This window comes from Saccopteryx bilineata, chromosome 4 (genome assembly GCF_036850765.1).
Source record: "Saccopteryx bilineata isolate mSacBil1 chromosome 4, mSacBil1_pri_phased_curated, whole genome shotgun sequence".
In the NCBI taxonomy this organism is placed as follows: domain Eukaryota; kingdom Metazoa; phylum Chordata; class Mammalia; order Chiroptera; family Emballonuridae; genus Saccopteryx; species Saccopteryx bilineata.
The window spans coordinates 210,252,507-210,279,550 of NC_089493.1; the positions used below are offsets into that span (position 1 = coordinate 210,252,507).

The following is a 27,044-nucleotide window of genomic DNA, read 5'->3' on the forward strand; positions in this document are numbered from 1 at the left end:
AATCAACAAAGATATTGTGGCCTTAAACAAAACACTAGAGCACCTGGATATGATAGACATCTACAGGACATTTCATCCCAAAGTGACTGAGTATACATTTTTCTCCAGTGTACATAAACCATTCTCAAGAATTGACCATATGTTGGGCCACAAAAACAACATTAGCAAATTCAGAAAAATCAAAGTTGTACCAAGCATATTTTCTGATCATAAAGCCTTGAAACTAGAATTCAACTGCAAAAAGGAGGAAAAAAATCCCACAAAAATGTGGAAACTAAACAACATACTTTTAAAAAATGAATGGGTCAAAGAACAAATAAATGCAGAGATCAAAAGATATATACAGACTAATGAAAGTGACAATATGACATATCAGAATCTATGGGATGCAGCAAAAGCAGTGATAAGAGGGAAGTTCATATCACTTCAGGCCTATATGAACAAACAAGAGAGAGCCCAAGTGAACCACTTAACTTCACACCTTAAGGAACTAGAAAAAGAAGAACAAAGACAACCCAAAACCAGCCGAAGAAAGGAGATAATAAAAATCAGAGCAGAAATAAATGAAATAGAGAACAGTAAAACTATAGAAAAAATTAATAGAACAAAGAGCTGGTTCTTTGAAAAGATCAACAAAATTGACAAACCCTTAGCAAGACTTACCAAGGAAAAAAGAAAAAGAACTCATATAAACAAAATCCAAAATGAAAGAGGAGAAATCACCACGGACACCGTAGATATACAAAGAATTATTGTAGAATACTATGAAAAACTTTATGCCACTAAATTCAACAATCTAGAAGAAATGGATAAATTCCTAGAACAATACAACCTTCCTAGACTGAGTCAAGAAGAAGCAGAAAGCCTAAACAGACCTATTAGTAGAGAAGAAATAGAAAAAAACATTAAAAGCCTCCCCAAAAATAAAAGTCCAGGCCCTGACAGCTATACCAGTGAATTTTATCAAACATTCAAAGAAGACTTGGTTCCTATTCTACTCAAAGTCTTCCAAAAAATTGAAGAAGAAGCAATACTTCCAAACACATTTTATGAGGCCAACATAACCCTCATACCAAAACCTGGCAAGGATGGCACAAAGAAAGAAAACTACAGACCAATATCTCTAATGAATACAGATGCTAAAATACTAAACAAAATACTAGCAAATCGAATACAACAACATATTAAAAAAATAATACATCATGATCAAGTGGGATTCATCCCAGAATCTCAAGGATGGTTCAACATACGTAAAACGGTTAACATAATACACCATATCAACAAAACAAAGAACAAAAACCACATGATCTTATCAATAGACTCAGAAAAGGCTTTCGATAAAATACAACACAATTTTATGTTTAAGACTCTCAACAAAATGGGTATAGAAGGAAAATATCTCAGCATGATAAAGGCCATATATGATAAACCATCAGCTAACATCATATTAAATGGCACAAAACTGAAGGCTTTCCCCCTTAAATCAGGAACAAGACAGGGTTGTCCACTCTCTCCACTGTTATTTAATGTGGTACAAGAGGTTCTAGCTGGAGCAATCAGACAAGACAAAGAAATAAAAGGCATCCATATCGGAAAAGAAGAAGTAAAGGTATCACTTTTTTGCAGATGATATGATCCTATACATCGAAAACCCCAAAGAATCCACAAAAAGACTACTAGAAACAATAAGCCAATACAGTAAGGTCGCAGGATACAAAATTAACATACAGAAGTCAATAGCCTTTCTATATGCCAACAATGAAACAACTGAGAAGGAACTCAAAAGAATAATCCCCTTCACGATTGCAACAAAAAAAATAAAATACTTAGGAATAAACATAACAAAGAATGTAAAGGACTTATATAATGAAAACTATAAGCCATTGTTAAGAGAAATTGAGAAAGATATAATGAGATGGAAGAATATTCCTTGTTCTTGGTTAGGAAGAATAAATATAATCAAGATGGCTATATTACCCAAAGCAATATACAAATTTAATGCAATTCCCATCAATATTCCAATGACATTTTTTAAAGAAATAGAGCAAAAAATCATCAGATTTATATGGAACTATAAAAAACACCGAATAGCCAAAGCAATCCTAAAGAAAAAGAATGAAGCTGGGGGCATTACAATACCTGACTTCAAACTCTATTATAGGGCCACGACAATCAAAACAGCATGGTATTGGCAGAAAAATACACACTCAGACCAATGGAACAGAATGGAAAGTCCAGAAATAAAACCACATATATATAGTCAAATAATTTTTGATAAAGGGGCCAAGAACATACAATGGAGAAAAGAAACCCTCTTCAATAAATGGTGCTGGGAAAACTGGAAAGACACATGCAAAAGAATGAAACTGGACTACAGTTTGTCCCCCTGTACTAAAATTAACTCAAAATGGATCAAAGATCTAAACATAAGACCTGATACAATTAAATGCATAGAAGAAGACATAGGTACTAAACTCATGGACCTGGGTTTTAAAGAGCATTTTATGAATTTGACTCCACAGGCAAGAGAAGTGAAGGCAAAAATTAATGAATGGGACTACATCAGACTAAGAAGTTTTTGCTCAGCAAAAGAAACTGATAACAAACTAAACAGAAAACCAACTAAATGGGAAATGATATTTTCAAACAACAGCTCAGATAAGGGCCTAATATCCAAAATATACAAAGAACTCATAAAACTCAACAACAAACAAACAAACAATCCAATAAAAAAATGGGAAGAGGACATGAACAGACACTTCTCCCAGGAGGAAGTACAAATGGCCAACAGATATATGAAAAGATGCTCATCTTCTTTAGTTATTAGAGAAATGCAAATCAAAACTGCAATGAGATACCACCTCACACCTGTTAGATTAGCTATTATCAACAAGACAGGTAATAGTAAATGTTGGAGAGGCTGTGGAGAAAAAGGAACCCTCATCCACTGTTGGTGGGAATGTAAAGTAGTACAACCATTATGGAAGAAAGTATGGTGGTTCCTCAAAAAACTGAAAATAGAACTACCTTATGACCCAGCAATCCCTCTACTGGGTATATACCCCCAAAACTCAGAAACATTGATACGTAAAGACACATGCAGCCCCATGTTCATTGCAGCATTGTTCACAGTGGCCAGGACATGGAAACAACCCAAAAGCCCGTCAATAGACGACTGGATACAGAAGATGTGGCACATATACACTATGGAATACTACTCAGCCATAAGAAATGATGACATCGGATCATTTACAGCTATATGGTGGGATCTTGATAACATTATACGAAGTGAAATAAGTAAATCAGAAAAAAACAGGAACTGCATTATTCCATACGTGGAATAATGTCCCCACCTACGTGGGACATAAAAGTGAAACTAAGAGACATTAATAAGAGTGTGGTGGTTACGGGGGGAGGGGGGAAAGGGAGAGGGAAAGGGGGAGGGGGAGGGGCACAAAGAAAACTGATAGAAGGTGACAGAGGACAATCTTACTTTGGGTGTTGGGTATGCAACATAATTGAAAGACAAGATAACCTAGGCTTGTTGATCTTTGAATATATGTCACCTGATTTATTTTTGTCGCCCCATTAAAAAAATAAAATTATAATTAAAAAAAAAAAGTTGTTTATAGAGAGCACTGACCCAAAAAAAATGAGTCATCATTAGAAAGAAAAGGTAAGAAAAATAATTTGAGTATTAAGGAGATATACTACGAATATATGAGTTAACTTTTTTTAAAGATTATTTTTGAGGTTAAGTGGCCAAATCTGTACTACTCATTAAATTATACAATGTCTTTTTTGTTAACATCAACAGATATTAGCACCCGATAATATTCTGATTACTTTGGATCAGACCAATCATCATTGAGATATTATTAGAATTTTAGTTGTGTGAGAGGCTTTAAAAGAGGAAGGTTCCCTGGGATGTTATCATTTTTGTAATATCCATATTTTAGATAAAAAAGAAAAAGCTGTGTTCCAAAATATTAATGTGATTTCTCAGCCCTCAAACCAGATTTTTGGAGTTCAGCTTACACAGTCAGCATACCACATTGATGCTGGGTGTTTTCTCCTTGCCCTGTGAGCAGTTTCCCTATAAATATCCTACTCAGTTTTGCTTTTTTTATTAGTTTTTGTATCTTGAAAATGCATGTTCCCTTTGATATTGTGAAATTATTTTTTAAAGAAAGATCATTTACATTCCAAGCAAAGTATGGACATCTTTAGACTCATTTCATTCACTCTACAATACATTAACATTATGAAGGATGGAAACTTTCACAATCATCCATAAATTAAATTTTATTATTTGCTCTCTTTTAGATCTTCTTTATAACTGAATCCTTCATGTAGGTTTATTGTTTACTATATTTAAAATTTTGGAAGAGTAACTTGGAAATCAGACTATTCTTTCATATTGACAAGTGCTTCCCAGTGGCCTAGAGGTCCCTTGATCTTTGAAAATTCTTCCTCTAGCTCGAATGTAAGTAAATTGTTCAGAGGGCAAGAGAAGTTAATAGCTCTAAGGAAGTTATATATTTTATGGCTAGAATATGCCCTTTTAAAAATCTGAAACAAACTAAATTAAATATGGCTTATTTAATTAGAAAGCTTAAATTCAATTACTTCCTTACACATTTCTGTAAAATCAGTATTGAAGTAAAGTTGTATAGGGTTAGCTGCAATTTTGACAAAGGTCAACACTAATATGTATAGTTTAATAACTCATTTAATTCTACTGATTTTGATGAAATAACATGCAGACTATTTTAAATTGGCAAATGTTTCATGAAATAGACCAAAAGGTCATTTCCTAGGTGACACTGTGACATTTCCTTCCTGTTAGTCATTTATATTATACTTTCATTTATGAAATCTGAAAGGCTTTTCAATAGACTCAATTATAGATGATGAATTACCACCAATAAGGCAATGAATACACACATAAGTGTATTCACTATAAGAGAATTTATGTCTTTAACTATAATACATTTTAAAAAAAAGTTGGTTAGTTAATCCAAGTTAATTCAAAGAGTACTCATTTTTTATTTGCACCCATTATTCTACAATATTTCTTCATAATTAATGATTATCATCTGTAGTGCTTCTACCTCTGATAGAATGTCATTAAATACAACAATTTTGTGCTGAATTTTAATCAGTGTCTCTGAGTATAAATATAAAGGGAATTTACTCAACGTGCTGTAGCCACTGAAAATGGACATAAAAACACATAACCATTCTAATAAGAATATTATTTCAGTAGAGAACATAGCCAAATAACATAATGTTCATTTTTTAAATTATTAATAATATTATTACTATTCCCAGGTAAAGAGTTGAAAATTCTAATGCTACCTAGGTAAAAAAATAAATTTTTGTTTGCCAATGCAAATTTATATATTTTATCCATAATTTTCAGTTTGCAACTGATCTTACAATATATAACTTTATATATTTCATAGTTTTATTGAAAATTTCCCTTTGAAAGAAGCAAAGAATAAATATGTAGATCTTCACTCTTGGTTAAAATTGGTGGCTGCATAAGCCGCTGGATGGAGAAAGAAGGAAGCGACCAGTTGCTGGGTGCCTAGCCGTGCTTCTTCTGTTCTGTCTTTCGTCTTATTTAATCTGCCTTAAAATCCAACAAAATTTCTGGGTCTTTTGTTTAGAAACTAGCCCAAGAAGATTAATAGTCTTCTTCTAAAATAACTAAAATGTTATCTTATTTTATAACATGGATTAAAATCTTGTCCAACCACATGTAAGAAATGTCCAGCTATTAGTCATAAATGATTGGTTTATGATCATTCACCCTAGATGTAAGATTTTTTTTAAAAGGCAGAAAATGTAATTTAACTTAAAAAAAAAAAATCCCGTGTTTTTGAAAAACACTTTGGGGCCCTGGCCGGTTGGCTCAGTGGTAGAGCGTCGGCCTGGCGTGCAGGAATCCCGGGTTCAATTCCCGGCCAGGGCACACAGGAGAAGCACCCATCTGCTTCTCCACCCCTCCCCCTCTCCTTCCTCTCTGTCTCTCTCTACCCCTCCCACAGCCGAGGCTCCATTGGAGCAAAGATGGCCTGGGCGCTGGAGATGGCTCTGTTGCCTCTGCCTCAGGTGCTAGAAGGCTCTGGTTGCAACAGTGCAATGCCCCAGAGGGGCAGAACATCGCCCCCTGGTGGGCATGCCGGGTGGATCCCGGTCGGGTGCATGCGGGAGTCTGTCTGACTGCCTCCTGGTTTCCAGCTTCGGAAAAATGGAAAAAACAAAGAAACAAAAAAACACTTTGGTAGGGCTTCTTGCTCAAAATATTAGAACATCAAACACATCAAAGCGATGAGATATTTTATCAGAGGTGTAAGAAATGCATGTCATTTAGGGCTGCCTGTGTACTTAACACTTTTTGCCCTGTATATGTAAGAAATAGCATAATGATTTCACGATTAAAAGTAGCACAAGGAAGTTGCTAATCAGTTGGGTAAGATCACTTCTAAAAAATAATGCAAAGACATTGCTTAAGATACTTAAGAAACTTCTGATATTTAGACTGTATAAAAAAGACAGGAAGCATCTTCAGAGTAATAAGAAAAATAAAATGTTAAAGTGATATTTGAATATGTATTTCTTAAAAATATTTTTGGGGTTTCATTGAGAACAATTGTATTTCCAGACATTATCTGTTGAGTAAGTTTTGGAAACACTACATTGAAATAAAACTCACATCTTTAGAGGGTTACTATATAGGTAGTATATAGAAGAAATTTCTTTATTTTGATTTGATTTGATTTGATTGCATGAGAGGCAGGAGGCAGAGACAGACTCGTACATGCACCCTAACTAGGATCCACCCGGCAAGCCCCCTATAGGATGATGCTCTGCCCATCTGGGGCCGCTGCTCTGTTGCTTGGCAGTTGAGCACTTTCAGTGCCTGTGGTGAAGCCATGGAGCCATTCTCAGTGCCTGGGGCCAAATTGTTCGACCCATTCTAGCCATGCCTGGCTATGAGAGGGGAGGAGAGAGAGTGTGGTAGAGAAGTGGGGGGAAGGGTGGGGTGGAGAAGCAGATGGTGGCTTCTCTTGTGTGCCTTGATTGGGAATTGAACTGGGACTTTCACATGCCAGGCTGATGCTCTACTGCTGAGCTAACCAGCCAGGGCCAGAATTTTTTTTAAATCGATAAACAAGAGATTAATAATGAAGTAAGGGAATTTAAATGACAGACATGTTTTCTCTTATGAAGAACTATTTCTCAGAATTGATACATCTTAGTTAAAAACAAAACTAAAATTTATAAATTCAGGAACCTCAAATAAGGATAATAATTAACTCTATATCAACAATTTAAAAATAAAATCACCCCATGCATTATCTATAAAAATGTTAATCTCATTTTCAACAAAGACACTAACAATCATAGCAATGTACAGTTGAACAGATACTTTCTTGACAAGACAACACTAAAAATAGTAACAGTTCTGTAGCACTTATGTGATGTCAAGAGAAAAACATAAGTAAAGATGTCAATTTACCTTGCCTTGGAGATTCTGAATATGTTTTGACAACAAAAAATAGATATATACTGGAGGAACTGGTCCTTGAATTTATAGAAAATCTGTCACCAACAAAATGAGTGAATTTCAGCATGCAAGTGACTTTAAGAAGACGATTGAAAAACCATCTTAAAAAAATGTGATGGGTGGAGGTTTACATTGAAAAGTACACCCTGATTCCTGTAAAAATATTAGTTTGATTCTATCCTTCTAAAGAAATCTGTCATTGATAATTGCTACATGTGGATATGTTTAGAGTCTACCAGTGTGCCTGAGTTACTTACAGAGTGTAAAATATTTTGTATTATTCCACATGACGTTTTGACTCACAGATGATATTTAATCTGAAGTATGACTAGAATTTTTCCAATTAAAAAAATATACAGCAATAAAGAACAAGTTTAACTTTACCATTCAATTATAACAAACAGAAAGGAATGTTCCCATGGCTTCTTCAAACTGTCTCTGGGTGATGGGCACACAACACAATCAACAGTTCAAATGCTATAGAAATATTTACCTGAAACCTATGTACTCTTACTGATTAATGTCACTCTGTTAATTTAATTTTCTAAATAAAAAATTAAACTTAAAAATTTTTAAAAAGATTTTAAAACTTCATAAAGGCTATACATTATAGTAATTCAGTTCCTGTATTATAAAAGCCAGGTCTCTTTTTATTTTTTTCAGTGAGAGGAGGGGAGGCAGAGACAGACTTCTACATGCTTCCCAAACGAGATTCAACTGAAAAGCCAGATCTTTAATATGAGGCTTTGGTTTTGTTCTTAAATATTATTTTAAAATTTGAGGAGATTAGCAGTTGGCCTCTTAAATCAGGCATCAAAATCATGTTGCATAGGCCCAAATTAATAAATTCAATTATACTTTGAACTACATATTTATGTATTCATTAATTCAACAAATATTTATTGAATGTCTGCATGTGTCATGTATGGTGACAGGTATTTAGTTAGGTGCTGGACAACAAGTTAAGAAAGTCAGAAAGACAAATATGATCCCATCCCTCCATGAGCAAATGATGAACCATGAAAACACAATTTCCAACATAGTGTGATAATGCTATGAGGAATAACAGGTGACATGGTGGTATACAGCAGAGAACTTAAGTCAGATCTGGTGTGGGAGGGTGCTGGTAACAAAGCCTAATTAAAATTGTAAGTGTGGCTCACTTCAGATGCACCCAGAGAAACACATAACCAAACTGCCGCTGAAGGATTTCACCAATGAATGGCCAGGATGCTGTGGGCAAAGAAGCTCTTTCCATTTTTTTCTCTAGGGAGGGGCATTTATAAAGAATGGGAAGAGAGTGATACTGTCTGGTTTAAGAGACTGAAGAAAATTTGTAAGAGTGGGGTAAGAGAGAAAACGGGGCCAAGACATGCACACTTTTAGGTTATATTTAAAAATTTGTACTTTATTCTGAGACTCATAAGAAGCAATTGAAAGATTTTCAAAAGAAAGTAAAAAATATATTTGCATTTTGCAAAAAAAAAAATTATACTGTTAGAATTTGGCAAATAGATTATTAAAGAGTAAGATGATAAACCAGAAAGCTGCAATTACCCAGATGAAAGAGGGTGGCAGCCAGGGGTGACAGTGCCATGAGGAGGGGAGAACTGCTCTGGGTTAGAGTGGTTACAATAGCAGTGCTGATTGAATAGTTGATGTGTGTGCAGTTAGTGAAAGTGCGGTTGGCAGAAATATAATAGGCAGAGGAAAGGTGACCTGAAGTCCTATAGGGAGCACTGGCTAGGAGGATGGAAAAAAACCAAGTATAATGTCATACAAATTAAATAAAAGAAATGGTCTACAAAACAGGTAATATTTTAAGGACATGAATAGGGTGTTGCTCCCTTATGTGCCATGGCGATTTTTCATGCTATGTAATGCTTTCCAGATGCATCACAAATAAACATTTGTTAAACGAATGATTTAATTTCATAAGTACAGGGTTCTGGGAGGATAAATATATTTTAAAATAAAAAAGTTTATAGACTAGTAAAAAGAGAAAGACATATATAATTATCTATAAAGCATGGTAGCTAATGAAAGAGCTCAGTAAAGATCTAGATCAATAGACAATGTAAGGGAAAGAAAAGTGAACATTTCTAAATGTGAGAATAAGGAAAAATGAGGCCGTTAGAAGAAAAGACTGCCTCTGCTTTCCTCCTATAATGTAGCTCTCTTATGAGAATGTAATCAAATTGCTCTATTGCCTAGCAACCACAGGAAATGAGCTAGTAAGTCGTGATTCCTGATTCTATGGGAACAATCTGCAGGTCAGTGGCATGATTTCCAGGTGATGTAGATTCCTGCTGTGACGCTTTCAACCCAATATTGACTGGAAGCATTAGAATGGAGAAGAATTAAAATGCAAATGATCTCCTAATCAAATTGATCTATACATAGTATGATCTGGTACAGCCTGCTGCATCAATCTGACAGCAGCATCTACAACAACTCTGGAGAAAAAAGAGCACAGACATGGCTTACTAGGAATTCTTGTTTTGCCAAATTAGTTAAGCCAAACAGGTAGGCTCGTGTAAATTAGTATGAAGGTAATGACTCTGGCATTCACCTAACCAACAGGAAATCTTTGTAAAGAAGAGACTCAGTGGGTAGTGAATTTTGAAATTTGAAAATATTACCTGTAACCATTGCGACTGGTCGTTGTGGCCGGAGGTCCAGGCATTCACTTTGCCCTGCTTGTCCAGCCGCGCTTTCCTTGGCTCCCAAGCGAACATGTCCATGTTCAGAGTCCGGAAGGTGCTGGAGGCAGTGAGCTGATGGTCTTGTATGTGTCCTGACTTCATCCCCAGGGGCTCAGAGCAGCCTAGGGGAAAGGGGAAGGGCTCCATGAGAGACCGTTTATCACCCGGGAAGTTTCCTGTCTTCATTTTAGACAGGCAAGAGAAGAATAAACATGATATTATTCATTCCCCCAAAGAGAGAGCATCTAATTTTTTCTTTAAAGGCTATAATCAGAAACAAGTCTGCAACAAAATTGAGAAACAAAACAGCCAATTTAGGTTATTTTGTCTGAATATATTTTGGAAAAATTGGAAGCAAGACAGACAATTCAATACTTTTCTGTGATAGATGATTTTGCAAAAATGAAAACAATACTGAAATACTTTCTCCTGTCTCATTAATGATAGCCTCATGACTGTTCCTTAGTTGTCAACAGTTTCATAGTCTTTTTAAAAAATGGAACATTTTCTCACAAAATATGTTTCGTTTTCTTTTATTTGTTTCTGTAATACTGCAAATGAAAGTCTCCTTAGTACAAAGTCATTTTCACAAACGATTCCAATGGTATATTCTAAACTGGACAGCATTTTTTTTTTCTAAGAAATATCTGTTAATCTTTATCACTGATTCTTACAGCACCAACATGGCTTCTTCTGGAAGGCAGGATGCTAATATCTATTCCCTGTATACCATGTGCCAGGCATTGTAGAAGTGTAGGATTTAAACAAATACATTAAAGAAGAAAATAAGCTAATTCTAGCAAGCCTTTGTATATATTCTTATATTTCTATTATACTCAATTACTTCTAGTATTAGGTATTTTTGGAAGATTCTCAAATATGCCACATATGTGTTCACATTTGACACACTGCAAATTTTGGGTTATCTGTTCTTGAAAAAGTGTGTTGTGCTTGTGTATGTGTGTATTAATTCCCAATCTTGAATTACAATTGTGACAAAATTTCATCCACAAAGCCTGTAACAGAAAGTATGATCCTGTCATCACATTAGTTAGAGGTTCAGTTTTCCATATGTAAGACTTATATTTTGGCCAAAGAAACACAACGTAAGTTTGATGATCAAGAAAGTCAAGATAAAAGGAAGCTTTCTCCAATCAATCCCATTTCCTCATAGTCATTTACTTTCTGTGTGGATTTGTACCCATTATTTAATCACATTGTACCTGAGTTTGCTCATCTTTAAAATAGTGATAATAATAGAAACTACTTTAAAGGATGTGTTTTAAGAAAATACTTAATAAACAACATATTTAGAAACAATGCCAGTATATAGCTAGCGTTCAGTAAATGTTAGCTATTTTTATTATTTCTGTAAAGCTCATTCCAACAGAAAACACTGGTAAGTCCACATTTCAGCAATCTATGAGTGCTAAGAAATCCTTTAGGACTGGCTGCAGTTTCTAAAACTAGGCCATTTTAGGTCAGGGTTCTAAAAGAAGTGGCTTAGAACTCCTCATTGATAAAAATTCTTAAGTATAATTACTTGTTTTCAGTCGATCTAAATAACTTATTTCTTCTTGAGACTCTTTCATGTCTGCCTTAAACTCCACCTTCTAAGACAGGGGTCCCCAGACTTTTTACACAGGGGGCCAGTTCACTGTCCCTCAGACCGTAGGAGGGCCGGATTATAAAAAAACAACTATGAACAAATCCCTATGCACACTGCACATATCTTATTTTAAAGTAAATAAACAAAACGGGAACAAATACAATATTTAAAATAAAGAACAAGTAAATTTAAATCAACAAACTGACCAGTATTTCAATGGAACTATAGGCCTGCTTTTGGCTAATGAGATGGTCAATGTGCTCCTCTCACTGACCACCAATGAAAGAGGTGCCCCTTCCAGCGGAATTGCAGTGGGAGCCAGATAAATGGCCTCAGGGGGCCGCATGCAGCCCATAGGCCATAGTTTGGGGACCCCTGTTCTAAAAAATGCCCATCCTATGCAAACATAACCAAAACTGTCATGGAGGGTTAGCCAATTATTTCTTAGTACAAGTCCTGTTGGGTTTCAGGATAGGATAAATATACTGTTAAGTCCCATGATAAAAATAGCCTTAAATCCTCAATATAAGTTCTGGAGGAAGAAAGTTTTATAACAAATCTCAAAGACTATAGGAAATTCTAGTCTTCATGACATGCCGTTTATCTTTAGACAGTTCTATGGTAACATACATTGTCTATATTATAGATTTCTGACCTGTTCTTCTATTGATCCTACCATGTCACTAACCCCATCCTGCCCTGTTATTGGAGTTTTTATAAAGCTGCTTGACTTGCAGAAGAGATACAAAGGAAAAGGAAAGGTGGTGATTTTTTCCTTTTGTGATGTAGCACAGTATATATATGGGATAGGATGATTTTCCTTTGACCATTTTTGCTAAGTCATAGAAATCACTTCCCACCCATTTTGTTGTCTAGTGCTTAGCCCAGAGGAAGTTTTGAATTATTTATTCAAAGAATGAATGAATGAGTATTCACTTAATTATGGTCATGATCCATTTTATTCTAAACATCTTAAATCACATCTATTTCAGAGAATTTAGTGGATTTTCTGTTTAAGTATTTGGGAAAGATTACTGATTTTCTAGGCAGGCTTAAAGATCTTGTAACAGTTTGTTGAATACAATAAGGCATTCTTGGGCTTTGTAGTCTTGCATTGGGTTGCAGGAAATAGTTTGGTTCATTATATTACTGTTTATTTCCAAGTGTAATAGTTAAACTCTTCCAATTTGCCTCACAAATTTCCCTTCTTATCCATATGATTTCATTGGTACAAATTAATGAACACATTTACCAGCATGGATAGCACCTGAATAAATTGAAATATTAACAATTAAATTGATTATTTTTTATCATGAGGTGTCCTAGCCTTTAAAAGTATACATCAAGTAATATTATTCTCTGCATGCATGTTCAAAATAAATTTGTGGGGTAGGGAGATGAGTATGGCTTCTTTCTGAAAACATAAAATCTGTGAAGTGTCAGGTGTAACCTCTTGTCAAACTTGAAAGTAAAATACAATCACCTTTTTGGGGTGTAACTGTGCCGTGTATGAGAGACTGACCCTCATGAATCAAATGACTGAAAAAAATGGGGAAGGTGATATTGTGCAACTGAAAACCACAGGACTTGCAGCAAACATCATCATAGTGTGGCTTCTTCTTGATTGCTTTATGATGAATGACTTAGTGTTGACACCAGCCTGTGGTGATAGAGTGACGTGCAATATAAACACTGGGTAGCAATAATTCTGCTGAGATTTACTGGTTGTCAGTAAGCTGGTTTGAATTAGCAAAATAAGGAAAAACACTCCTGTTGGGAAAATTAATAGAACTAAAACCATATGTTGGCTGCTTCATAAAAGGCACCCATATTTAATGTGAAATATGATTCTTAAAAGAGTCACTCTGCTAGTTAAACGTCTCTAATTCCTTTAAATGTAATGTGTTCATCTAACATTTGTTTTTTTTTTAATAGCACCTTTTATTTGCTTAAAAATCATTGCTTTTCTCAGTGTCACAAGTAAACCTAAGATGGAAGGAAATATAAAGTATACAGTTTACCTGATATGCAACCTCTTGAAATGAATAAATAGTTCTCAGTTGTTCTGTTGCAGGGATGTGTCCTTCTCTTTTTGAAACTAAATAGTACAGCATGTCCGTAAAGTCATGGTGCACTTTTGACCAGTCACAGGAAAGCAACAAACGATAGAAATGTGAAATCTGCACCAAATAAAAGGAAAACTCTCCAGTTTCATACCTATTCAATGCAGTTCGATGTGAGCTCACACACAGATTTTTTAGGGCTCCTTAGGTAGCTATCCCGTATAGCCTCTACAGACTCATTACTGACTGATGGCCTACCAGAATGGGGTTTCTCCACCAAACTGCCGGTTTCCTTCAACTGCTTATCCCACCACGTAATGTTATTCCTATGTGGTGGCGCTTTGTTATAAACGCACCGATATTCACATTGCACTTTGGTCACAGATTGGATTTTAGCGAGCCACAGAACACACTGAACTTTTCTCTGTACCATCCACATCTCAACTGGCATGGCCATGGGCTGCTCCGCTGTATGCACGGTGTTACATCATCATCTGCTCATGCGCACAATGCTGCCACATCATCCTACAGAAACTGGGAGGGTTTTCCTTTTATTTGGTGATTTCGCATTTCTATTGTCTTTTGTTGCTTTCCTGTGACCTGTCAAAAGTGCACCATGACTTTACGACACACTGTATTATTGTTAAGTTTGATAAAGCCTTCATATTTGAAGTTTATATTAAAAATTGGGGCAAATTTGAATTATTTTTTCAAAACACAGTTGTTTGAACAAAATACTTTCAGGTCACAGTAGCAAAGATTGTTTATAAATGTTGATGCTAGAATTATAAGAACCACCACCAAAAATATAACTCAGTGAAATGCCTAGACAAGATTTTCCATTTAGGTCAGAGTCTAGCTGTTCTGAAATGGGACCACTGTGAGATCCACACATTAAGTTTTTATCTTTATATCTAACAGTGATGCTCTTGGTAGACAAGGATTATTTAACACTGAGTCCTTTGATAGATTATCTTTGATTTGGTTTATCACTATTTGTACAATAAGCAAGATGGTAGTAGATAAGAATGATTCAAGAATGAATTTATAGTAACAATCCTGTTATTGAAGAATTGTCTCCTTGGGAGAAATGATAAATTTACATGTTTCATTACAAAAAGAAATACTCCAAAAGCCAAGTTGATACAAGTAGTTGGACAATGATAAAGCTTATTTTTCTATTGCATATATTCTAAATGTAACTGCAATTTATGAAATCAGTTTATTAAATTTTTGTAACAAAATATAAATCATAGGTACTATTAAAAATGAGACATTTAAGTAAATAAAAGTTTCTGGGGAGAATTTGTTGTATTTTCATTGACCACTCAAAGAAATGCACTACTTCTTCTGTGTCTGTTCCCTTCTGTTTTAGAACTTTTTTTCTACACACACACACACACACACACACACACACACACACACACACACAGTTTCTCATTGAACCATGCCCTAGACATTTTAGAAGAAATGAGTATCTACGGATGCTGAAAAACTGCAGGTTCATAGTAAACTACATACTATTATATGTTTTATCTTTAAAGAAAATAATGAAATAGCTAATATGAGACTCACCTGTTAGTTCACATCCAAGAAGCTCCATTCTCAAAGTACAGTGTCTTCGACATACTTGGGGATAAAGTCTTACATACTGAGCTTTTATGGGGGGTGTGAAAGAGTTAGCATAGGGTGTGTTGTTATCAACATTTCCACGAAACACCTGTGTAAAGAGATAATACAGAATTATAATTATTAATCATAATAGTTCCTTTACCTATTTTTATATATTGATCTTATATCCTACCCAATATAATCTTTCCAAAAAAATAGATTAAATAATTTGGGGGTCTGGAACATTTAGGAATCACCTAGCCATCAGCTGAATATATAAAACCTAAGATAAACTATTAAAGTTAAAAACTACTATTGTTGACAGTATGAACTATGTTTTACTATGAGTGTATTGCCCATTTTAAGCCCAGTCTTTCAGAGCCAGGGGTATGCTTTTCTTTTTTCTGAGCAATGAGAACTTTAAGCCTTTCAACTTAATCTGGGTCTCCCTATCTTGCTATTAGTATCTATCCCTTTATTTCCTTTAGGAACTCATCTTTCCGAGGACTCTACCTCCTGTTCACTCAGGCTCTCTAATGCTATGAGCAAAAAGAAGTATGATGCTTTAAGGTCTGATTCCTAAGATTACTTCCTTATTATCCAGTCCCAGATCACTGGATAAGAGACTCATAATTCTTTATATCTATATCTCCAGGGGAAAATTATATTCCCCTCTAAAAATTAAAGGTTAAGTATGTTATTTTTAATTTCTTTAAGTCTCATTTTTATTTTGCCTTTTATATAACCTGGTAATCAGTATTTTTATTTAAACTCACTTAAGAAAGTAATTTTTAAAGCCTGTCATTTATAATTTGTTAAGTCTAGTCTAATGAGTTCTTTTTAAATAGCATGAGATACAGGTTGTGATTTTTTTGAATTAAAAAATTTAATAAAAAATTGGGAATATCATAAAAGGTAAAAGAAACATTGAATATTTATTTCCTTTAAAATACATTATTCTGCTAAATGATAATATTTTTCTTCTAATATTAAGTGTATAAAGCAATACATCTTTTCTATCATTTGGTATTTTTCTTTTAAAATAATATTTTTTTCTTTACAAATAATAGTTTTTTTTCTTTTTTTAATTCATTTTTAGAGAGGAGAGAGACATACAGAGAGAGAGAAGGGGGGAGGAGCTGGAAGCATCAACTCCCATATGTGCCTTGACCAGGCAAGCCCAGGGTTTCTAACCAGTGACCTCAGCATTTCCAGGTCATCACGTTATCCACTGCGCCACCACAGGTCAGGCACAAATAATAGTTTTAATGTATAGTTATTTGGTTATGGAAAGTGCTAATCTGTCAAAGCAATAAAGTAAAATTGAAATTGACTATTGTTAAAAGAAAACAAGTGTCACACACACATTGTTAACTATGTGATAAAGTGTGATAAAGTGTTCATAAGATCACTAATGAAAATCAGAATAAGTCTTAAATGGTAGCCAGTGTATATTTTTAATTTGAAAAAACACCTTACCCTTTTTACCTCACTAGTCTAAAAGATCATAAAATTCTTTTCAACAACATAAAGCTTCTGCTGAAGACTCAGTATTCATTTGGTAATCAATGGTTATTAGTGGAATTTGAATTTTAAATTAGCATGTTAAGTCATTCTTACCATGTCTTCATTGGTGCCTTTCATTTTGTACATTGTCCAACTCTTTCCATCATTACTGTAGGCAATTTTGTAGGATTTTATATATTCTGGGCTCCCAATCCTCTTGGCACCTTGGGTAATCACACCAGTAACTCTCATTTTTCTTTGTAAATTTATCTGAGGATACAAGATAATTAATGGTTATCTCATTGCTTTCCGGATAACAATATGGATATTATCCATTTTGAGAATGAAAGATTTTTATTTTTTAAATATATACTGTATATATTAAATATCAGTATATATTAAAAATGATATTAATTTTCTTGTACTTTTTAAAAAGTAAATATTAAATATATATCAAGTTTAGGTTCAAAATCTTTCTCTAATGGAATACTCTTTCCAAGGACAGCAGTATTTGTGAATAAACTTTGAAAAGGGCAATGGGTCCCAAAAATGTTACGTATAGAAACATTGGTTGGTTATGAAATGAAGGTGTGACTTAGTAAACTGAAAAAGGGGAATATCATTTTGTCAAATAACCTCAGTGATATTACAATAAAAATCAAAGGTCAACATAATTGTAAATGTGTCTCAAATGTCTTAGGTTTCAACAAATTCTATTAAAAGTAAAACATGAAGATTTCCCTGAGATCTTTGAGTGCTAGAATCAAAAAAAAAAAGTAAAGGCAAAAATATTGACAAAATTCCCATTCAAAGAGAAATATCTTCAGTTTCTGGATCTTTACAAGGTTGTCTCCACTATAGGTTTTAAAGAGTTTTTCATCAAATACTTGCTCTTCTCATTTCTTCATATGGAGACTTTCTAACTGGTATTTTCTCTTCATATTTTCTCTCCATTTCAATCACCCAACAAGTGTTTCCTACAGGAATAACAGCCATCTAACAAGAATTTTAATATTCTTCTCATATTTAAATAGGAGAAGTTCCTTTTGTCACTTAATATATAATAATAAAATGCTCAATCAGAAGAAAATATATTTTCAAGTATGGAAAATATTGTTTCATTCACTTTAAAATGCCTTTATGCTGTATGCAAAATTTATACTTAGTAGAAAGGTATTGTTTCAATGTTCTTAAAAAATTGTTATACAGTTCCCCTCTCCACTAACTACAAATCCAGAGAAAACCAGAATATCTTCAGATTCATGTAAGTGATTAGAAGTTTTCACTTTCTAATAAAACTCTGAGAGTTAACATTTGAAATGGTACATGATGAGCATGACAAAACCAGCCTCTCTGTAATCAGTTATCTATCATCTATCTATCTATCTATCTATCTATCTATCTATCTATCTATCATCTATCTATCATCTATCTTCTATATATCTACTTACCTACCTAGCTATATATCTATCTTTTTAACTATCTTCATGTCAAATATTCAAAAAGTTAAAAATGAGAACTAAGAAAGTTATCCTTAAAGTTTTCCCATCCCCTACAAATACAGTGACTGATGAAAAGGCCTACAATGTTTTATTTCCCTGGATTTATAGATTTTAAATGTGTTAACGTGTTATGGGAAATCCTAAATCCTGCATGTAAGCAGCACCCTTTTTTCTTTGGCTTTTTAAAGTGTGCCAACATAGCAAGGTCTACATTCCTCTCCATTCTGAGCTTCCTAGTCTCACCTTCTTTCTCTGAATGGTGTGAGCTTCCTCCCTGGCTGCTGCTCACAGAGCAATTTTCAGTTTTACTTAAGAAAACCTGAAATTTTGATGAGTTAAAACCTGAGGTTGGGTCATCCCCATCTCTGACAGGTGAGCATGCCCCCTTTTCCCTCTTGCAGTGCAAATCTTGTAAACAACACTTTCGCTTTTGAGTTTTGTGTCTATGGTTAGTGAATTGAGTCTGAGATCCAATATTGCTTTTCTCACTTCAATATACAGACATCAAAATTACTCACATAAATACATTTTATGACCCATTCTTGTTTGAAGGCTCAAAAAAGACAATGTCTCCCATAAAGAAAACTTTTACTTATAACTTTTTTTTTGACAGAAACAGAGAGAGATTCAGAGAGAGGGACAGATGGACAGGAAGGGAGAGAGATGAGAAACATCAATTCTTCGTTGTGGCACCTTACTTGTTTATTGATTGGTTTGCAGATGTGTTTTGACAGGGAGCTACAGCAGAGTGAGTGACTTCTTGCTCAAGCCAGAGACCTTAGGCTGAAGCCAGCAACCTTGAGCTTCAAGCCAGTGACATTTGGGTTCAAAGCCAGCGACTATGGGTTATGTCTATGACCCCATGCTCAAGCCAGATGAGCCCATGCTCAAGTTGGCGACCTCAGTTTTGAATCTGGGTCCTCTGAGTCCCATTCCAACTCTCTATCCACTGTGCTGCCACCTGGTCAGGCTTACTTATTACTTTTAAAATTGATCTTTGTTAGTTTATTTAAAGATTGATTTTTAGAATTTTAACTGTGGGACTTGGAATAGATAACCGCTGAAAGATGCTTTATTTTATTATGTTAGATAAATAACCACATGGTTACGAAAGAATAACATTATTTTAGTATCTTGTGTGACATTCTTTTTCCTTTTCTTTTTTAATCTGAGACTTTTCATGATCTGAACCTTTCTAAAATATACAACATAAAGAATAGAGTTTGAATTATGTTTCTTCCTAATTTGGAAGTCAAATTCAATACCTGATAGTGCTGAACAATCCTTTTTCAATTTTTTTTATGTCATTTCAATTATCTTGTTTACATATGTTATGGATAGCCAAATTGCTAGAGTTTAGCTGATGAACTATAGACTAATTTTCTAAAGCTTAAATTATAGAATCATAAGAATCAATTTTTAAGAGAATTTTTAAGTGATTTATAGAATAGTGGTCCTGAGATTATTAAGAGTTACTAGCTTTTGAGTTTTCATGTTTCTAGTACTATTAAGCTTGAATGATAAGGAATACAATATAAAATGGCTAAGATTTCACCATCATAGTCATACTCAAATTTAATACCAGAAATCTATATTGCTATAAGAAACAATTTAGTCAGGGAAGAAGGTTATAGAGTGATTTGAGAAACATCTCCACCACAAAACCTGCTACAAGTAAATCCTTTTTATTCCATTTTGACATTATTTTATAATCTCTTGTAAAATAGCATTGGCTAAAAAGTGGTCGGCCTTTTATTTTGTCTATTCTGCCTGTACTAACCACCCCAGACACTATGTTAAAGTTCTACTATATTGAAGTTGCATCAGTATAACAGAAATGAAAATTAATTAGTAAACCCCACTATGTAAAAATGTTTTGTATTTAAAATAAGGAATTTTCAAATCAGTGAAGAAAAGATAGAATATTCAATAACTTGATTGGGACAATTTAGTAGACATATTAAATAAATAAATTTAGCTCAATCTCTGTCCTTTTATTCCAGAGTAAGTTCTAGGTAAATTAAATATTTAAATAAAAAATGAAACCACAAAAAGACTAGAGGAAAATATAGAAATAAATATAATATCAGAGTAGAAATGATTTTGTAATTGTGGCACTAATTTTAAAAATTTTATTTTATTAAACTAAAAATTTCTTTGAGATAAAAGGCAAAATAAAGTCAACATACAAATGACAAAGTGGGGTTAATGTTTTTTTTTAAGTTAAGCAATTTCATTCTAGAAATTTAGTTACAAGTATAATCACACATAGGCAAATTGATATAGATACAAAGTTGCTTCACGTAACGTTATTGTATAATAAAACACAATTTCAAATAGCTTAAAATGTCTATCAATAAAGGTCTAAGTCATTTCATTATGGAAAAGTCCAGAAAATAAAATACTATTCTGTTGTTAAACAAATGAACAAAAATAAGGAGGGAAAAAGGAGAAGAAGAGGGAGAAGGTGAGAGAAAGAGAGAGAGTGTGTGAAAGAAAAATATTTTGGCATAAGATTTTAAAAATTATTGATTATCAAACTTTGGTGTGGTATCAAAGAATTGAGTCTACAATTATCTGGAAATTATGTCAGAATGAGCACTAAGACTGTAGCAACAGAGCAGTATATACTGCATACTTCTGTTTATACTATTGTAAGGGACAAATAATGCATCAATAATGAGATGTTATTCATAATACCAAAAGTAATGATAAAAAATTTAGAAATTAACTTAATAGATAATTCTTATGATCTTATGAGAATTTTTTAACTAAAAGATATAACAGAAAACCAATAATAATTTTAGTGAAGGCAGATTAATAAATTTGTTTCCTCAATTTTATCTGTAAATACTGTATAGTTTTCACCAAAATCAAGAAGAATATACTTTCCTGTGTCATGATAAATATATTCTAAGAATCCATCTTTTTTTAGTTTAAATTAAACATTGAAAAATAGCTAAAGGAATACTGGAAAGAAGTAAACAATGGAAGAAATATTGCCATGTATTAAGCCATTACAAGGCCATTTTAAGGAAAAATGTAAACTAGCAGAGACATGTTATCTATGTAGAATTGGAAGGGGCATTCATTCAGAAAGAGGCTATGTAATAATAATTATTCATACTTGAGACAGCATTACCAGTCAGTGGGAAGAGGATAGATTATTTAGAAAATGGTTGGAAAATTGATTTCTATGTAGAAAGAAATGAAATGGGATTAGAATGTACTAAAGACCAAATGTGAAAAGTAACACTATTCACCTAATCAAAAAAAAAAAAAAAATGTAGAAGCATATCTTTGTGACCTCAGAGATGAAGAAGCTGTTTTTCTAAAAAAATCAGAAAAGCACAAAATGTGAAGGGAAAATCAAATTGGCTTTAAAAAAATTTCAAGATTTATATTTAACCAAGTACAACACAAGGGAAGTTAGCAGAAAGGTGACAGACAGCCTGGGAAAAGATAAGTGTAATGTCAAAACTGACAGGAGCTAAGTGAGTACACTAGTCCTTAAACTTTTAGGTCTCCAGACTCCTTTAATAAAAATTATCAAAGGTCTCAAAAAGCAAATACACTTACACAAGGCTTTATGGGAGTTTATATACATACATACATATATATATATAATATATATAATTATATATGGACTGCTCACAAAAATTAGTGGATATTTGAAAATGAATATGAAGCGATAAAAAAAGCATTTGATTTTTTTAATTGAACAAGAATATCAGAGAAGCAAATGACAAATCAAAGAAAGTTGTTTAATTATGCAAATGAGGTACAAAACCAACTTTTATTTTATTGGTGAAAATAAACTATACGAAAGGCTGAAAGTACTGGGGTGTCTGCATGTTCCCTAGTCCCCTAACTTTTGTGAGCAGTGTGTGTGTGTGTATAAAATTATAAATTAATGCATACATAATTACACATTAATTCTGATACATTTTAGAAATGTTTATTTCATTAAAAATAATAATAAACCAATTAAATGTTAACATAAACACATATTTTATTTCCAAAAATTTAATTTTTACTTGAAATTTAAAATTTTATCACTAGCAATAATTACTACCAGCAATTTTTCTTAATATTGCAAGAGTACTTTATTCATTCTGAAGAAAATATCTGCCATATATCTAGGTATGAATAACCACTTTATCAGCTGTACTTCATACTAAACATTACATACAAAAAGGGAGAAGGTAGATCAAATCTTAACTCACACAATCTCCTAAGTATTTTTCCTTGAAATAACCATTATACTCAGTACTCAGCAGAAATGCTTTATGTGTAATTTTCATTTCATAATGCTGAATATTAAGTATAGACCAACTATTAGCATTTAATAAAAATAATAATCATTAGTGCTTCATTAAAGACATTCTTAAATAAAGTGGATTACTATCTTTTTTTGTACTACAACATGTGTGCGATGAAAATGAATACAATGACTACTGATACAGTTTGGTGCTACTATCTTGATTTGTGTTTAGGCATGCACAGTTTTATTCACCTTTGTTTTGTTGCATTGGTGCTAATGTAAACACAAAAATAGCAAAGAAAGTCTTAGAGTTATTATGGAAATAGTGTTGACTTGTGAAGCTCCTGACTGGTTTTTTGGGACTCCTTGCCTGCACAGCAAATATATGGATTGTGCATTCCGTTGACAACTCCTGATCTGAAATACACACAGAGGGGAGCTTACAGACACACAGGTGTGCGGGTGTGGCACCAAAGACTTAGAAACCAAAGGAAAACAAAGCAAAACGAAAGGAGAGGTCAATAGCTAAACTTCACTAATTATTAGATAAATGTAAATTACATAAGAAGATAGCAATTTACAATCAATAAAATGGCAAAACAAAATAGAAAATAATATTAAGTAATGAATCCTCCAATAATGGTGGGAGTATAAACTGGCATAGTCACTTCAATCTGTTAGTTGTTAGTAAAGCAAAGAAACTTGTTCCTGGATATTTTTCCTTAAAAATTTGCATAATAGTTCAATAAGAAATGTACACATAGCCCTGGCCGGGTGACTCGATGGCAGAAACATTGTCCTGGGGTGTTGGACATACAACCGATGACACACAACTCAGTGGGATGGCAAGTCCATGTTTCTCTCTCTCTCTCTCTCTCAAATCAAGGGAAAAGTTTTTTTAAAATGTACACATATATTTATTGTAGATGTTTTTATGTTGGCAAAGAAGAGCAGCTTAGGTAAATATCCACAGAGAAATAGAGAGTTTAAAATATAAAATGTGCATGTGTGTGTGCTCTTGCGTACATGCAAATAGGCATATTTTTTAAGAGAAGTGATTGACTAGATTTATACATTGCTATCTAAAAACATCAGAATGCGAGAAAGCAAACAGAATTAAATATACACAATGCCACTTATATAAATTTAAAAACACATATGTATAACATAACATCAGGCACTTTTTGTTAATTCATTTGAATATATCAACACGGAGAAGGTAAAATGAAGGTTGCATATCAACTCTAGTAGTTTGGGTGTCTTTATGTGTGAAGACAAATGGGAAGGAAGGTAAGAAATGAATAATAATGCCATGAAATAAGGAAGTTCATCCTCAAATCAGTGCTGGCAGATGATGTCCAAAGTGGAAGAAGGGTTCGTTGGTTCCTCCCAATTACTCCTCTCTTTTCCAGGTCAGGAAAATGATGTAAGTGAGGCCATCTGATACTGTAGTTCTGTTACATACAAAAGCATTTCCTGAGATTTATTCCCTAGTGTAAAATACAGTGCATAAGCACTTTAAACATACTTATTTAATACCATACTTAAAATTATTTATGGTTGTAATTTAGGTAAAAGATAATATTAAGCAGGTAATTAGCTTTAAGAGTGGCTCTACAAATAGCTAATTGTTTTTCTCTACCTCTAGCTTGTTACCAAAACTTGTGAAACGTTTACAAAGGGCATCCAGGCTGGGTCTGAATGGTAGCTGGTCTCAGTCTACATATACCCTCCAAACATAACATGCAAATAAATATTGTCTGCAAAGCTGAGCTATTTTTTATTATATTTAATTGGAAAACAATCATTCAGTTTTTTAAATTTTGTAATACATGGGATGTTGAAGGGGAAGAATTAGTTTGTTAAGAAAATGTAGGAAGCATTTGCCAGTTCAAGATTTTGAAAATAAAAACTGGAGCATATTAAAATTTTTAAGGGTTTATTTTTACAAAAATCTATTTAAAAGAGCCAGTCCAAATCAAAAGTGATTAGGAAGACTCCAGCAACAGGAACTAGGGGAGAAACTTTTATGTAGAAGAGATGGAAGCAAAGAAAAGAAATTAGTTGATTGGCTATGGCTTAAGTGGCTGCATTATTTTGAAAAACCTAGTTGGCTGTTTGTGATTGTCCTTAGGTTTTGACTTTTTAATCTTGAGACATTATAGGCTTAGCTTTTGGTTTGCTGAAGTAGCTTGCTAAGGTATTAAAGCCAACTCAGTCTAATGGTCTCCTTGTTTCATTAATGTAACAAGATCAGTTAGTAAGAAAAATATGTATCTGATTATAATTTAGTCTTAAAAAAATCATGTTAAAATCTAACAAAGTGGTTATTTCTTTAATGATTATTGAGGCAAAAATACAAGCAGTAGTTTGTGAATTGCTATTTAAAAATAAAGATTTGAAGATAGCATATTACATTACACTACCATATAAAAATACAGTACTTAATAATCTATAGCAATAATCATGTATACCAATGTTTTCACTATTTGCACAAACCACAGGAAATTTGTTTAAATTGAATATTAAAATTAGTGAATAGAGGATTTTGATGTATTAATTTTTCTCTTTTAATAAGGATTATGGATTACTATATAAATAATAAAGTACTAGTTAAAAGATTAAATAACAAAAGGAAAAACCTGATAGGCATATGCCATGGATATACAGATATATATATTCCATCACCAGAATTGCTAAAGATATACCTTATGTAATGCTGGTGGCCGAGGCCAGGCAGGTTCACTTTGAATTCGGGCAGATGGTAGAAAAATTGCGGAATAAGAAAGCATTGGGCCATTCCAAGTAATAAAGTCTCACATGGTGGACAAGCACACAGGCAGGGGAAACCCTCTCTCGAGCAAAAAAAATCACAAAATGGCCCCTCACAGTGGTGGGCAGGCAATCTGCCATCTGCAATCCCCCTGAGACAAGCACCCGTAGCCCTTACATAGGCCACACACACGTGGTGCTGCCACACTTTGATAAATTTGCTGTTACTGTATATTAGATAAGCACGTATTCATGCATAAGTTAAAAGAAAAACACATTTCTTAAATAAAGAATGATCAAGCTACAACCACCTTTTAATTTCAGGAAATGAGTATTTCATTTGAACATCAGAACTGTCCTTCTAATGAATTAAAAGCAAAAGCAATAATTTTCATGAGATTATTTGTGGGGCAGCTGTGTTAGGCTTGCTCGCGGGTTTACCGGCTGCAAGCACTTTGCTTGATTAGTGTGTGTGAGCACATGGCGGAGGCACACGAGTGTGGCCTATATGGGTGCCTCCCCTGGGTGGTGATTGCTCTCCTGCCACCGTGAGATGAAGTTTTCCTTGCTCCCTTGCCCTTACAGAGAATAGCAGATTTTCCTTTGTTTATTAGCTCTTTCTCTTTTGTTGTTTATTTGCTTGCCTGTCTTTGCTAGTTTCCAATAAACAGGGATGGCCCAATGCTTTCTGGTTCTGCAGTTAGTTCCTCTACCATCTGCCTGAATTCAGTGGGAACCTGCCTGGCCTCAACCACCAGCATTACATCTGGCATAGTGGGCAGGATTCAGAGCAGACTTTATCAGCTGCCTACATCTGTGAAGGGTGGTGTAGAAAAGTGGTCACTGTTCTCCAGCATATATGATTCCCCATATGGTTCTAGCAGGGGCCAGCCCCATGGCTATACTTATGGGGGCTGTAGGCTGGGTGTTTTTTATAGCCCTGTGAGAGAAAACTGAGAGCTCTCTGTGGGAAGCGGCGAGAGGTCAAGAGCTCCAGGGTGAGCTGTGGACCTAGCTGCAACAATGGCAGGGCATGAGCTGGAGAAAGAGCTGCAGAGAGTCGAGACCAATTTGCCTTCACTTGGGAAGAGCGGACCTTTACAGTATTACCACAGGGCTATTTGCATAGCCCCACCTTGTTCCATGGGCTGGTGGTTGCTGACCTGGCTAAATGGAAATAGCTAGAGGCGGTTCATATGTATCATTATGTTCATATGATTACATTATGCTAACTAGTGACACTCTTCCAGAACTGAAACAAGCAGTCCCTACCTTGCTATCCTATATGAAAGCATGTGGCTGGGTGGTCAAAGAGGGCAAATGACAAGAACCTGGGTTATCTGTTAAGTTCTTGGACGTTGTCTGGTCGGGTAAGACAAGGTTATCCCTGACGCGGTTATAGATAAGATCCAAGCACACCCTGTGCCCACTAC

The 27,044-nt window shown here is 34.1% G+C and overlaps 1 protein-coding gene across 2 annotated transcripts in view; it reads right to left on the bottom strand.

The window, feature by feature from the left end:
• The window catches only part of EDIL3 (EGF like repeats and discoidin domains 3), a 595,375-nt gene that overhangs the window by 123,185 nt on the left and 445,146 nt on the right, over positions 1 to 27,044 (bottom strand). For both annotated transcript variants that reach the window (XM_066273737.1, XM_066273736.1), the window contains 3 exons: positions 17,188 to 17,343; positions 15,532 to 15,676; positions 10,222 to 10,406 (listed from right to left, as the gene is read on the bottom strand). In XM_066273737.1, coding sequence (XP_066129834.1) covers positions 10,222 to 10,406; positions 15,532 to 15,676; positions 17,188 to 17,343 — 486 coding nt within the window. The remainder of the gene's footprint in view (positions 1 to 10,221; positions 10,407 to 15,531; positions 15,677 to 17,187; positions 17,344 to 27,044) is intronic.